Source organism: Ranitomeya imitator, chromosome 2 (assembly GCF_032444005.1).
Source record: "Ranitomeya imitator isolate aRanImi1 chromosome 2, aRanImi1.pri, whole genome shotgun sequence".
Taxonomy (NCBI): domain Eukaryota; kingdom Metazoa; phylum Chordata; class Amphibia; order Anura; family Dendrobatidae; genus Ranitomeya; species Ranitomeya imitator.
Genome location: NC_091283.1, coordinates 288,672,677 through 288,687,903, shown reverse-complemented (window position 1 = coordinate 288,687,903; position 15,227 = coordinate 288,672,677). Strand labels below are relative to the sequence as shown.

General features: G+C 50.8%; 1 protein-coding gene across 1 annotated transcript in view; it reads left to right on the top strand.

Moving 5' to 3' along the window:
* Positions 1–3,453: 3,453 nt before the first annotated feature.
* The window catches only part of LOC138663216 (zinc finger protein 182-like), a 66,002-nt gene continuing 54,228 nt past the window's right edge, over positions 3,454–15,227 (top strand). The window contains exon 1 of the mRNA XM_069749378.1: positions 3,454–3,504. Within this exon, the coding sequence (XP_069605479.1) occupies positions 3,457–3,504 (48 nt within the window). The 5' untranslated portion in view covers positions 3,454–3,456. The remainder of the gene's footprint in view (positions 3,505–15,227) is intronic.

The following is a 15,227-nucleotide window of genomic DNA, read 5'->3' as shown; positions in this document are numbered from 1 at the left end:
TCACAAAGAATGTCCCAAATTCCTCATGCATAGGGAATATAGATCCCCAAGTATTTTATTTAATATTGGAGCATGAACGGATGACACATGCACTAGATGTGGTCACAATGACGCCCACCTGATGCATATGATGTGGGGATGTGAGAATATTGGCGACTACTGGAAGGGGGGATCGCTCTTGTACTATCTGTAATTGGGATCCAACTTCAGTTGGAACCTAAAATCTGTATCCTAGGACTCCTGGGAGAGGACGTAGACCCAGACTCCCATATGGCAATAGCTCAAGAATATTATTCTAGCCAGAAAGTTTTTGGCATTATATTGGATAGACAATTCTCCCCCAATGATAACAGAACTATAACCCAGGATAAATATCACGCTATGCTTGGAAAGGGAAGATTATATTAATGGAACGCACTCAAGAAATCCATCCACATATGGAACAATGGTTTATTACTCCCGGTATTGCTTCATTAAACCCCAGAAATCCTATACTGGACTGTTTCTCCATTCCCTTATAGGAAACCGGGAATTTATATCCTCATACCCCAGGTGTCAGCAAAATAATATTTGTCTCAGTCCACACAATTGCCTCTTCTTAGATATACAACCCCCAACTAAAAGAGCCACCTTGATAGAATACAGCGTTAGTGCTGCACAAGGTGGCTCTTTTAGTTAAAAAAATCCTGGGGCGGGTGACCTGTTCCCTTTAAGTATTTCAAAATGAGGTAATGTACAAATAACTAATAAGCATATTCCATAAGTTACTAGTGTTCTTCTAATATGGTAGAGACTATGAATATAGCAGCAAATCACCAAAGGTGGTTATGAGACAGGAAAAATAGAAACCAATGTAAGTCAATGGGTCAAAATAGTACATAAACCGACCTAATTCCTGTTCAGACAGATTTCTTAACAGAATCTCCAACCCAGACCACATTATGCCTCAGGACCCTATATGTAAGAACCAATGAATGCTTGTTTTCTCTTCTATAACCTAATACTTATTTTTGTGCGCTATGAACTTTTCTTTATTTTTGTAATCAATTTTTTTGAATGAACATTAAACAAGATTTGTTTTATCCACACAATTCAATATTGCTTTCCTTTCTATCCTTACCGTGCTCTTACTTAAAAAAGTAAGAAAGTGTTATTTTTTTCTAACAGCTGCCTTTAAGAAGATCTATCAATGGCGTGGCTGTTATACCGAAACTCGGAATGAATAGCCGATAGTACTCCACAATTCCAAGAAAAGCCCTCGCTTCTTGGAAAGCGGTTGCGGCCACTCTTGAATTGCCTTGATCTTGTTTAATTGTAGCATAATTTCGCCCCTCCCGATGACATAGCCTAGGTACTTGGCATATTTTTTCGGAATTATGGTGAACCCCGCATTTCTTAAAGCATCCAGAACCGTCTGTACTTTTGGCAGATGACAGTAAGAGCTAAAGACCTCAATGTCATTTGAGGTATGCTGCAGCATACTTATGCAGAGTCAGGATCCAATTCATCGCCCTCTGGAAGGTTACCAGGGCCCCCTGCAGACCGAAGGGCATTCTGGTGTATTGAAAACACCGATCAGGTGTCGAGAAGGCCATCTTCTCCTTGACAATATGAGACATGAGGATTTACCAATAGCCCTTCGTCTAGGGTTGTAATGTACCTTGCGGGACGAAGTCTCTCAATGAGCTTGTCCACATAAGGCATTGGGTATGCATCAAATCTTTAGACTTCATTCAGCTTGCGGTAGTTGTTGCAGAACCGCCATTTATCAGGCTTTGGCACAAGGACGATTGGACTCGATTATCCAGTTTTCAACTCCTCTCTCACCCCGAGATCTAGCAGCCTCTTCACCTCATTTGAAATCACCTCCTGACGTCCTTCTGGAATTCTATAGGGCTTGAGGTTCACTCAGACATGCGGTTCTGTCAACACGTCATGATCTACTATCTTAGTATGCCCTGACAGCTCCGAGAACAGGTCATAGTTCTGCTGCAGCAGCTCCCGACACTGTTGCCTCTGGGTGGGCGTTGGAGTCTCCGCAACAGTGACATCGTCCACTGTGGCTTTGGGACTGGCTCCAAGGCAAGGGGCGTCCAGCGATTCTCAGTCTCACCAAGGTTTTAGCAAGTCCACATGATAGACTTGGTGCGACTTCCTTCAACGCGGCTGTGGACCTTGCAATTAACTTCACCCAGTTTTCCACAACCTCGCATGGGCCTTGCCTCTTAGCTAGCAACTTGCTCTCCACCGTACGGATAAGCACTAGCATGGGGTTCCCGGGCTGAAACTGCCTCAGCCTTGCCTGTGCCTGGAGAAGATTCTCCTTCATGATAGTCATTACTTTCGCCATTCTCTCTTGCAGCTGCGGAACACAGAATAATATTAGGAAGAAGAAAAAAGACACAAGACGATAATACACCGATAGGATTAATAGAGAGGAAATACTGGAGAACAATGCATGTAATATTCAGATGAATCCAATCATTATTTTATAGAAAAATTACTTATTAAATGAATCAAAACATGATGGAACAATGCTCCGCTTCGTACACACACAGCTCAGCTCCGCACACGTCGTACACACACAGCTCTGCTCAGTACATGTCGTACACACACGGCTGCACTCCGTACAAACATGGCTTCTGTCCGTACACAAACAACTCTGCTTCGTATATACTGTACACGCACGGCTCAGCACTGTACACCCCGTACAGACGCAGCTCCACACCATACACAGGCAGCTTCGCTCCATATATCCCATACACACACGGCTCTACTCCGTACACCTCATACACACACGGCTCTACTCCGTACACCTCATACACACACGGCTCTACTCCGTACACCTCATACACACACGGCTCAGCTGCATCCACACTGTAAACCCCTCCTGACCCCACACATAAACTTCAGCTCATTAACATAAGGCCTCTTTCACACTTTCGTCTTTCAGCTTCCATCGAAATACGTCGATTTTTGAAAATTCAGGATCCTGCAAAAAAATTGTGGGATCCTGCATTTTCCCATAGACTTGTATTAGCGACGTATGGCCACACGTTTGATCCGTCGTGCACTGGATCCTGCAGAATTTGACGGCCCGTCTTTTGAAAAAAACGTTCCATGAAACTTTTTTTGTCTGCAGTGGAAAAATGTGCCCCGACGCCTCCTGCGGCATACGTTGTTCCACAGAATGGGAGCCTATGGACACTGTGAAACGCCAGAATCCAGTGACGGACGCAGTTTTTACATCTGAGCACGCCTGGAAGCATATTCGAATCCGACTATTCGACTATTTTTACAACGTCCATCGATACGTCGGTTCACCGCACTCTGACTCAGGACGACCGACGGAAGCGTGAAAGAGGCCTAACCAGCACAGTAGAGTAATGCGTACACCGAGGCCCCTGATCATGTGACCCCTGACTCCTCCCCTCCTGTGACCTCATCAGAGGTCCTATGTCCACACGGCAGCCATATAGGTGGTGTGCAGCTCTGCAAGTGAAGGTATGTGGAGATTCCCCATTACTAGCGCATTAATATTAGAAATATATTTCTTGGTCTTCCAGACCTTATCTTGACCTCCACTGTTCCTGGTAACTGCTATTTCTTAGTTACATTTCGAACTGAGGAAAGGGCAACTTGAAAACGCTTTGTTATCTTCTTATATCCTTCTCCTGCTTTCTGGGCCTCCACCATTTTCAGAGCTCGGCGGCTGCTTCTATGTCTTCTATATTTGCATCTCGCCTTCCTTGTCTCCATTTCTAGCACTGTATTCTGTAAGTAGGGAGACTCTATTGTGGTGCAGGATGTCGTTACTCACATGCGCTGGGTACAATGTCCTTGTGTCTCTCACACTAGAAGCTCCTGATTTTATCATCCATTATCAGTGTCTGTTATGTTCTTTATGTGCAGATATTCTCTTCATGTTGTCACTGTGGTCACCGGTCTTTGTGGGATAAGACCCTTCCAGATGAGACACTTTAGATTTACATATTAGTTTTGTGTCACCGTATTTGATGAGGCTAGTGATGAGCGAGTATACTCATTACTCGAGATTTCCCAAGCACGCTCGGGTGGTCTCCGAGTATTTGTTAGTGTTCGGAGATTTAAGTTTTCTTGATTCAGCTGCTTGATTTACAGCTATTAGCCAGCATTAGTAAATGTGGGGGTTGCCTGGATGCTAGGGAATCCCCACATGTACTCAGGATGGCTAACAGATGTAAATCATTCAGCTTCGGCAATGAAAACTAATTCTCCGAGCACTAAAAAATACTCGGAGGACCCCCGAGAATGCTCGAGAAATTTCGAGTAACGAGTATACTCGCTCATCACTAATGAGGACCAATCGTTTATTGACATAACTGTGCAGTGTAACATCCCCCACAGATAGTGTATAGTGTATACACCCCATAACATACCTGGTAACATACACAGATCACCTCATAATACCACCATATCCCTACATACTGTATAATGTTTCCACAGTACCGCCATCATCCCACACATCGTACACCATGTATGGCTCCGCTCTGTATACGTGTGGCTCCACTCCGTACACCTCGCCAGGGGCGGACTGGCAATTCTGGCAAATGCCAGAAGGGCCTGTCTAGTTGTGGGCTGCCTTGTGTGCAACCTTGTTAACAGAATTGGTGTTCTCAAGACACCCATACTGTTAAGAGTTGTGATGGAGCAGAAAGTCGCTGACTCCATCACTTACACCAGCATGCCATGGGTATCATTAGAAATATTGGTCTTGTACTAAATCTTCCTTTCCTCTATCCAGGGTAATATTAGTAATATATCCCATCTAGTGCTTGAGGACGGGGACAACAAGGGCCTGTGTGATTTCAAATGCCACGGCTGAATTTCATCCCCAGTCCGTACCTGCACCTCGCATACACACGGCTCTGCTACATCCACACTGTAAATCCCTCCTGACCTCACACAGAAACTTCCCCTCATCCAGCACCATGACAACCAGCACAGCAGAGTCCAGAAAGGCCGTACCGGGGGGCCCACGGCACTTAAGGGGAGGCCGCCTAGATGGGGTTACGTGGGACCTAGGGAGCTGGAGCAGTTCAGATGAGGTAGTGAGGTAAGGGTTAATCAGGATATGAGGGGAGGGTTAATGGCAATTTTTGAATGTGAGGAGGTGGGACTAAGGGACTGTGGAGAGGGGGCACATAAAAGGGGGCACGCTCCTCACGCAGGAATCCATTTTAGGTGCCTGCGTGACAAGTGAGGAATCTCCCGCCCGCCCGCCCTCCCTTTTTGGCTAGGGTAAAGGGGGTGAATTTGGCCCGCGAGGGTTTTTTGAGCATTGTTTTAAGAGGTACCTAAATGGACTTGTTTTTTTTTTTGGTCTGTGTATACTGTTAAGGTATTGTCACGGCAGTTTGGCGGGGGTGGAGGTCCTCGACGTCGGTGGAAATGGTAAGTGGTGGTACAATGGGGGGGGGGGATCTTGAGAGGTCCTGGACCCCCCATGAGAGAATTTAACAAGGCGCGGTTCGGTTATCCCGCGTGAGGTGGATTTATGGGCCCCTGGCATGGGGGTGGGTTCAGAGGACCAGGATTGGTTGTTATCTATCCCTGAGCTGGTGCTTTATGGCTGGGGGTAAGACTTATCCTGAGCTGAATATTATGGAATTTGGGATGCTGAGGTTTATAACTTTGGGGCTTCGAGGACCGCCCCTCCTATTCTGGGTTGTCATAAAAGTTCTGTTATCATTTATTTTAATAAAATGGCTGCTGTGGCCAATTAAATCCAACATATGTCTCAGTCTGTTGATTTACGTATGATAGAAGTTTATTCTTTAGGTTATTATGTATGAAAGAGGGCCTGTTTAAGAGGATTGGGGGAATTTTTTCCAGGTCACGGAACTCACGTATACCCTATGTCATGCATACACTGAGGTCCCTGATCATGTGACCCTGACTCCTCCCCTACTGTATCTTCATCACAGGTCCTGTGTGCACAGAACATCCATATATGTGGAGTGCGGCTCTGCGGGTGGAGGTCGGTGCTAGAGGCTCCATTATTCTCTATGTGGAGTGCGGCTCTGCGGGTGGAGGTCGGTGCTGGAGGCTCCATTATTCTCTATGTGGCGTGCGGCTCTGCGGGTGGAGGTCGGTGCTGGAGGCTCCATTATTCTCTATGTGGAGTGCGGCTCTGCGGGTGGAGGTCGGTGCTGGAGGCTCCATTATTCTCTGTGTAGGGTGGCTCTGCGGGTGGAGGTCGGTGCTGGAGGCTCCATTATTCTCTGTGGAGTGCGGCTCTGCGGGTGGAGGTCGGTGCTGGAGGCTCCATTATTCTCTCTGTGGAGTGCGGTTGTGCGGGTGGAGGTCGGTGCTTGAGGCTCCATTATTCTCTATGTGGAGTGCGGCTCTGTGGGTGGAGGTCGGTGCTGGAGGCTCCATTATTCTCTATATGGAGGTCGGTGCTGGAGGCTCCATTATTCTCTATGTGGAGTGCGGCTCTGTGGGTGGAGGTCGGTGCTGGAGGCTCCATTATTCTCTGTGGAGGGTGGCTCTGCGGGTGGAGGTCGGTGCTGGAGGCTCCATTATTCCCTATGTGGAGTGCGGCTCCGCGGGTGGAGGTCAGTGCTGGAGGCTCCATTGTTCTCTCTGTGGAGTGCGGCTCTGCGGGTGGAGGTCGGTGCTGGAGGCTCCATTATTCTCTATGTGGAGTGCGGCTCTGCGGGTGGAGGTCGGTGCTGGAGGCTCCATTATTCTCTCTGTGGAGTGCGGCTCTGCGGGTGGAGGTCGGTGCTGGAGGCTCCATTATTCTCTATGTGGAGTGCGGCTCTGCGGGTGGAGGTAGATGCTGGAGGCCCCATTATTCTCTATGTGGAGTGTGGCTCTGCGGGTGGAGGTTGGTGCTGGAGGCTCCATTATTCTCGCTGTGGAGTGCGGCTCTGCGGGTGGAGGTCGGTGCTGGAGGCTCCATTATTCTCTATGTTGTGTGCGGCTCTGCAGGTGGAGGTTGGTGCTGGAGGCTCCATTATTCTCTATGTGGAGTGCGGCTCTGTGGGTGGAGGTCAGTGCTGGAGGCTCCATTATTCTCTATATGGAGGTCGGTGCTGGAGGCTCCATTATTCTCTATGTGGAGTGCGGCTCTGCGGGTGGAGGTCGGTGCTGGAGGCTCCATTATTCTCTATGTGGAGTGCGGCTCTGTGGATGGAGGTCGGTGCTGGAGGCTCCATTATTCTCTATGTGGAGTGCGGCTATTCGGGTGGAGGTCAGTGCTGGAGGCTCCATTGTTCTCTCTGTGGAGTGCGGCTCTGCGGGTGGAGGTCGGTGCTGGAGGCTCCATTATTCTCTATGTGGAGTGCGGCTCTGCAGGTGGACGTCGGTGCTGGAGGCTCCATTATTCTCTGTGGAGTGCGGCTCTGCGGGTGGAGGTCGGTGCTGGAGGTTCCATTATTCTCTCTGTGGAGTGCGGCTCTGCGGGTGGAGGTCGGTGCTGGAGGCTCCATTATTCTCTATATGGAGGTCGGTGCTGGAGGCTCCATTATTCTCTATGTGGAGTGCGGCTCTGCGGGTGGAGGTCGGTGCTGGAGGCTCCATTATTCTCTGTGGAGGGTGGCTCTGCGGGTGGAGGTCGGTGCTGGAGGCTCCATTATTCCCTATGTGGAGTGCGGCTCCGCGGGTGGAGGTCAGTGCTGGAGGCTCCATTGTTCTCTCTGTGGAGTGCGGCTCTGCGGGTGGAGGTCGGTGCTGGAGGCTCCATTATTCTCGCTGTGGAGTGCGGCTCTGCAGGTGGAGGTCGGTGCTGGAGGCTCCATTATTCTCTATGTGGAGTGCGGCTCTGTGGGTGGAGGTCGGTGCTGGAGGCTCCATTATTCTCTATGTGGAGTGCGGCTCTGTAGGTGGAGGTCGGTGCTGGAGGCTCCATTATTCTCTATATGGAGGTCGGTGCTGGAGGCTCCATTATTCTCTATGTGGAGGGCGGCTCTGCGGGTGGAGGTCGGTGCTGGAGGCTCCATTATTCTCTGTGGAGGGTGGCTCTGTGGGTGGAGGTCGGTGCTGGAGGCTCCATTATTCCCTATGTGGAGTGCGGCTCCGCGGGTGGAGGTCAGTGCTGGAGGCTCCATTGTTCTCTCTGTGGAGTGCGGCTCTGCGGGTGGAGGTCGGTGCTGGAGGCTCCATTATTCTCTATGTGGAGTGCGGCTCTGCGGGTGGAGGTCGGTGCTGGAGGCTCCATTATTCTCTATGTGGAGTGCGGCTCTGCGGGTGGAGGTTGGTGCTGGAGGCTCCATTATTCTCTATGTGAAGTGTGGCTCTGCGGGTGGAGGTCGGTGCTGGAGGCTCCATTATTCTCTCTGTGGAGTGCGGCTCTGCGGGTGGAGGTCGGTGCTGGAGGCTCCATTATTCTCTATGTGGAGTGTGGCTCTGCGGGTGGAGGTCGGTGCTGGAGGCTCCATTATTCTGTATGTGGAGTGCGGCTCTGCGGGTGGAGGTCGGTGCTGGAGGCTCCATTATTCTCTATGTGGAGTGCGGCTCTGCGGGTGGAGGTAGGTGCTGGAGGCTCCATTATTCCCTATGTGGAGTGCGGCTCTGCGGGTGGAGGTAGATGCTGGAGGCCCCATTATTCTCTATGTGGAGTGTGGCTCTGCGGGTGGAGGTCGGTGCTGGAGGCTCCATTATTCTCTCTGTGGAGTGCGGCTCTCCGGGTGGAGGTCGGTGCTGGAGGTTCCATTATTCCCTATGTGGAGTGCGGCTCTGCGGGTGGAGGTCGGTGCTGGAGGCCCCATTATTCCCTATGTGGAGTGCGGCTCTGCGGGTGGAGGTCGGTGCTGGAGGCTCCATTATTCTCTATGTGGAGTGCGGCTCTGCGAGTGGAGGTCGGTGCTGGAGGCTCCATTATTCTCTATGTGGAGTGTGGCTCTGCGGGTGGAGGTCGGTGCTGGAGGCTCCATTATTCTCTATGTGGAGTGTGGCTCTGCGGGTGGAGGTCGGTGCTGGAGGCTCCATTATTCTCGCTGTGGAGTGCGGCTCTGCGAGTGGAGGTCGGTGCTGGAGGCTCCATTATTCTCAATGTGGAGTGTGGCTCTGCGGGTGGAGGTCGGTGCTGGAGGCTCCATTATTCTCGCTGTGGAGTGCGGCTCTGCGAGTGGAGGTCGGTGCTGGAGGCTCCATTATTCTCTATGTGGAGTGTGGCTCTGCGGGTGGAGGTTGGTGCTGGAGGCTCCATTATTCTCGCTGTGGAGTGCGGCTCTGCGGGTGGAGGTCGGTGCTGGAGGCTCCATTATTCTCTATGTGGAGTGCGGCTTTGCGGGTGGAGGTCGGTGCTGGAGGTTCCATTATTCTCTATGTGGAGTGCGGCTCTGCGGGTGGAGGTCGGTGCTGGAGGCTCCATTATTCTCTATGTGGAGTGCGGCTCTGCGGGTGGAGGTCGGTGCTGGAGGCTCTATTATTCTCTATGTGGAGTGTGGCTCTGCGGGTGGAGGTCGGTGCTGGAGGCTCCATTATTCTCTATGTGGAGTGTGGCTCTGCGGGTGGAGGTCGGTGCTGGAGGCTCCATTATTCTCTATGTGGTGTGCGGCTCTGCGGGTGGAGGTCGCTGCTGGAGGCTCCATTATTCTCTGTGGAGTGCGGCTCTGCGGGTGGAGGTCGGTGCTGGAGGCTCCATTATTCTCGCTGTGGAGTGCGGCTCTGCGAGTGGAGGTCGGTGCTGGAGGCTCCATTATTCTCTATGTGGAGTGTGGCTCTGCGGGTGGAGGTTGGTGCTGGAGGCTCCATTATTCTCGCTGTGGAGTGCGGCTCTGCGGGTGGAGGTCGGTGCTGGAGGCTCCATTATTCTCTATGTGGAGTGCGGCTTTGCGGGTGGAGGTCGGTGCTGGAGGCTCCATTATTCTCTATGTGGAGTGCGGCTCTGCGGGTGGAGGTCGGTGTCAGAGGCTCCATTATTCTCTGTGGAGTGCGGCTCTGCGGGTGGAGGTCGGTGCTGGAGGCTCCATTATTCTCTGTGGAGTGCGGCTCTGCGGGTGGAGGTCGGTGCTGGAGGCTCCATTATTCTCTATGTGGAGTGTGGCTCTGCGGGTGGAGGTCGGTGCTGGAGGCTCCATTATTCTCTATGTGGAGTGTGGCTCTGCGGGTGGAGGTCGCTGCTGGAGGCTCCATTATTCTCTGTGGAGTGCGGCTCTGCGGGTGGAGGTCGGTGCTGGAGGCTCCATTATTCTCTCTGTGGAGTGCGGCTCTGCGGGTGGAGGTCGGTGCTGGAGGCTCCATTATTCTCTATGTGGAGTGCGGCTCTGCGGGTGGAGGTCGGTGCTGGAGGCTCCATTATTCTCTATGTTGTTTGCGGCTCTGCGGGTGGAGGGTCCACAGCAGAACTGTAGCAGGTAAAGACCCCAATATCCACAGGTGTCCCTTCTAATTGGGGGGAAACTATCATCTAATAATCCTCGGACAGTTCTGACAAACACAGTAAAGTGCCCCTTTATGGAGGAGACAGAAAGTCTGTTAGTCACTTTAGCTTCATAGTATCAGCTCTAATTAGTGATGAGTAGTGTTGAGCATTCCGATACCGCAAGTATCGGGTATCGGCCGATACTTGCGGTATCAGAATTCCGATACCGAGTTCCGATACTTTTGTGGTATCGGGAATCGGTATCGGATCCATATTAATGTGTAAAATAAAGAATTAAAATAAAAAATATTGATATAATTACCTCTCCGGAGGCCCCTGGACATCACCGCTGGTAACCGGCAGCCTTCTTTGCTTCAAATGAGCGCGTTTAGGGCCTGAGAATGACGTCGCGGCTTCTGATTGGTTACGTGTCGCTCAGGTGACCGCCACGCGACCAATCACAAGCCGCGACGTCATTCTCAGGCCCTAAACGCGCTCATTTTAAGCAAAGAAGGCTGCCGGTTACCAGCGGTGATGTCCAGGGGCCTCCGGAGAGGTAATTATATCAATATTTTTTATTTTAATTCTTTATTTTACACATTAATATGAATCCCAGGGCCTGAAGGAGAGTTTCCTCTCCTTCAGACCCTGGGAACCATCAGGATATCTTCCGATACTTGGTGTCCCATTGACTTGTATTGGTATCGGGTATCGGTATCGGCGATATCCGATACTTTTCGGGTATCGGCCGATACTATCCGATACCGATACTTTCAAGTATCGGACGGTATCGCTCAACACTAGTGATGAGCGAGCATACTCTGTACTCGCCCGAGCATCGCTGCACTCGTGTTACTTTGTGAGCAGCGAGCATTTCCGTGATTATTCGGCTGGAGCTCGGGTTCCCACCCTGCATGTTTGGCGCTCTTTAGAGAGCCAATCAGCATGCAGGGATTGTCTGCCACGCACTGTAATGCTGTAGCCATGTTGGTTGTGGCATTACAGTGATTGGCTTGCCGCACAGCGTCATCAGGTCTATAAGAGACCTTGCTGTTACGTGTTATGGAACCACTCAGCACCCAGAATATGTTGTTCAGTTATATGTATGTATAATAGGTTCCATGTGAGATGCATGTCCTTAATGCATCAACCAACAGGCTGCGCCCCTGGGCAGAGGACACGATATTCCCCTTTTGTCCACCCCCCACCTTTGTAATTCCCACAGTAAATATCGGCAGGCTCCGGCCACCTTCGGCTATTGTAATGTATTTCTGGCCTGCACTTTTCTATTGGCCTACCCTCTGTATCTGTGTGATATAGTCTGTGTCCTGTGAGTAAAGTGTTGTCAGACTGGAAATACGTGGCGAAGCAGTGATCTTTTATATGTGCCCATGTAACCAAGCAATTCCAGCCAGCGTCCTTCATTCAGACTCCAGCCAAAGCAGAGTAGACCTCCGGAAACACGGGGTGGTACTGAAAGAGGTACCCCAGATTGGTAGACCCCGTTACACTGATGGCAGACAGCGGGATGTGATATCCCTTCTACAGGAGGAAAGGAATGAATGGAAAACAACTACCAGAAGTTAAAGAGGACTACATTAGAAGATCTGGTGGAAGCCCGAGGGTTGATCGCCAGCAACAAAACAAAAGCGGATTTGATAGCAGCCATCATGGAACGCGTCAGTGCAGCGCCCCCCAATGTGAATGTGGAGGAGACTGAATTCCAGAGGGAGGTAAAGAACAGACTGGCGTTCTATGGCCCAAACACTGCAGTAGAGATCATACGAGAGGTGATGGCTGATGTGCGTACTGATCTGAAGGAAAAGACGGCCGAGCGGACCAGGATAGAGCTAGCCAAGATGAAGATGGCAGGGCGGAGAGAGGAGAGTCAGCGAGCAGGGGCAGCTCTGGCCTTCGACCAGGTACCTTCAACAGTAAGCCACAAAAAGATCCAGTATAATGCCTTCCGACAGTTGGGGGAGGCAGAGGAAGACATTGATGGCTTTCTGCAGGACTTTGAGCGGCAGTGTGCCCTTCATCAAGTGAAGCCGGAGGAACGGGTTCAGATTCTGGCCAGCAAGCTGACAGGCTGGGCAGCGGACGCCTATCGCACGGTACCTGATGAGGACTGTATGGACTATGAGTGGATCAAAGAAGTGATCTTGGCCCGGTATGTGCTGACACCAGAGGCATACCGCCGCGGACTTATAAAACACGTAACCGATACCCATGCTGAATGGGCCTGTAAATTACGGCGGTCACTGCTACAGTGGGTACAAGGGCGCCAAGCAACCACTAAGGAGGACGTCCTCCAACTCTTCTTGTTAGAACGATTCTTTAATGGACTAACCCCCGAGACACAGGAATGGCTTTGGGACAGGCGGCCAACGACTCTTGAGGAAGCCGCTCATCTCGCCGATGAACATCATGATGCCAGGAGGCCTCAGTTGTCCGGATCAAAGATGGTCACTAGGGGTCCGCCAATGGACCTGGAGGGCCCCAAACCACCGAAGATTGTAGGGGGACCAGCTAGAAACCCGGCCTACCACAGTCCCTCTGGGGCGCGATGCCACATCTGCCGTCAGCTGGGCCACCTGCAAAGACAATGTCCCAACCGGACTCAGCATACCCAGTGGCCAAAGGCGGGAACAGCTACCTTCAGCCGGGCTTCTGTGCACTGCTACCAAGGCGAAGCTGACCCGGCATTGGGGGCTACGATTAACCAAGGGGTGGAAGAGATGGAGGAAGTGCTGCATGAAGTAGACCCCGTGCAGGCAGCCCGGGCAGATAATCGACAACAGCATCGACAGGTCGTGTCGGTTAATGGGAAACGTATGCAGGGACTAAGAGATTCCAGGGCAACTTTGACCCTTGTGAAGCCTCATCTCGTCCGGGACCAAGAAAAGATGGACCGGATAGTGGCAGTCCGTGTTGCAGGGGGAGCTATACATCGACTGCCCACTGCCAGGATTCACATGAACTGGGGAGTCGGGGATGGCCTTGTTGAGGTCGGCTTGATGGAGGATTTGCCTGCAGACGTCTTGCTGGGAAATGACTTGGGGCCCATGTTATCTGCCTTCTCGGTTGCCCCACTGGCTGAGACATATCCTGTGACCACCCGGAGACAAGCTTGAGCTGCGGAGGCGGACTCACACTCAGAGGAGGCCCAGGTAAGACATCCCAGCCCTACACGTATTCCTATAGCCAGACACATTTCTTGGGCCACCCCAGATAAATTTAAGAGGAAGTTACTTGAGAATCCTTCATTGGAGGGATATCGTGGGAAGGCACAGGAGGGGAGAGGGGTACTGGAAGGGGAACAGTTTGTATGGAAGCAGGGACTCCTCTACCGGATCACAGAGCAGCACCACACAGGGACGAGCCCCACTATAAAACGACAGCTGGTAGTTCCCAAGAAGTATAGGCAGGAGTTACTGCGAATCTCTCATGACATATCCTTGGCTGGGCACTTTGGTGTCAGTCGCACCAGGCATCGTCTGACACAAAACTTCTTTTGGCCTGGGGTAACCTATGAAGTTCTTCAGTACTGCCAGACCTGTGACAGTTGCCAGCGCATTGGCAAGAGGGGAGATTGATGCAGGGCCAAATTACTCCCCCTCCCCATTGTGGAGGAACCATTTAGCCGAGTAGCGGTCGATCTGATAGGGCCGTTAGCCAAACCCAGTCCGTCAGGGAAAAGGTATATATTGACAGTGGTAGATTATGCCACACGGTATCCAGAGGCGGCTGCGTTACCTAACATACTGGCAGAGACGGTGGCGGCCGCCCTGCTCCAGCTTTTCTCATGGGTTGGATTTCCCCGGGAGATTATCTCGGACCAGGGTACTCAGTTTACAGCAGAGGTGACCAACATTTGTCATCTTCCCCCACTTATGTATTTGGAGGTTGTGTATATAAAAGTTGTTATACGGATTTTTTTGCTAAATTCCTTGTTAAGACTGTGTTAACATATTTTTGTAGTACTGTAAACATTTTTTGGAGTGTCTTATACAATTTCGTGACACCATTTTGCTGGCCAAAAATATTTAGCTGCAAGACAGATATTTTACACTGGGCTTTGTCCGCCACACGGATCACATATCATTGTGCTCAAAATTGTGCTATTTCAGGCCTCCATGGAATTGTTTTTGTTGTGTCTTAGCCTACTTATTGACACAATTTTACTGGCCGACAAAAAAAAAATACAGGCCAGATATTTGAATGCATGGTGTCTCCGTCACACGCCTCCTCTATCTGATGGCTACAAATTGTGGTGTTTGAGGCTTCTATTCAACTGTTTTTGCTGTGCACTACCCTAGTTAGTGACACTATTTTGCTGTAAAAAAAAAAAATAGAATTAATCTTATCGGTAATTCGGTTTCTAGGAACCTTCCACAACAGTCGCATTGGAGGATGTCTCCCCGCCCTTATGGGGGACAGGAAACACAAAGAGGTTAAATAACCCTCCCCTTCCTGCTATCTCCAGTGTTTTTTCTGGACACACTAGCATGCATAGTTACCCCCAAAATGCAGGAATCATCCTAAAGGAGTATCAGATAGGGAGGGAAATTAGTGCTGTTGTGGAAGGTTCCTAGAAACTGAATTTCCGATAAGACAAATTCTATTTTCTCCAGTCATCTTCCATGACAGTCACCTTGGAGTCATACCAACACTGATTTCTTTAGGGAGGGACCACAGCTTGCAGAACTCGTCTGCCGAATGTTAGATCCCTGTCAAAATTTAGTCTGTAGTGTCTGGTGAAAGTATGTACAGAAGACCTGGTGGCGGCTCTGCATATCTACTCAGATGAAGCGTTCCCTCATGCTGCCCATGATGTAGAGACTGATCGAGTGGAGTGAGCCTTTAGCGAAGC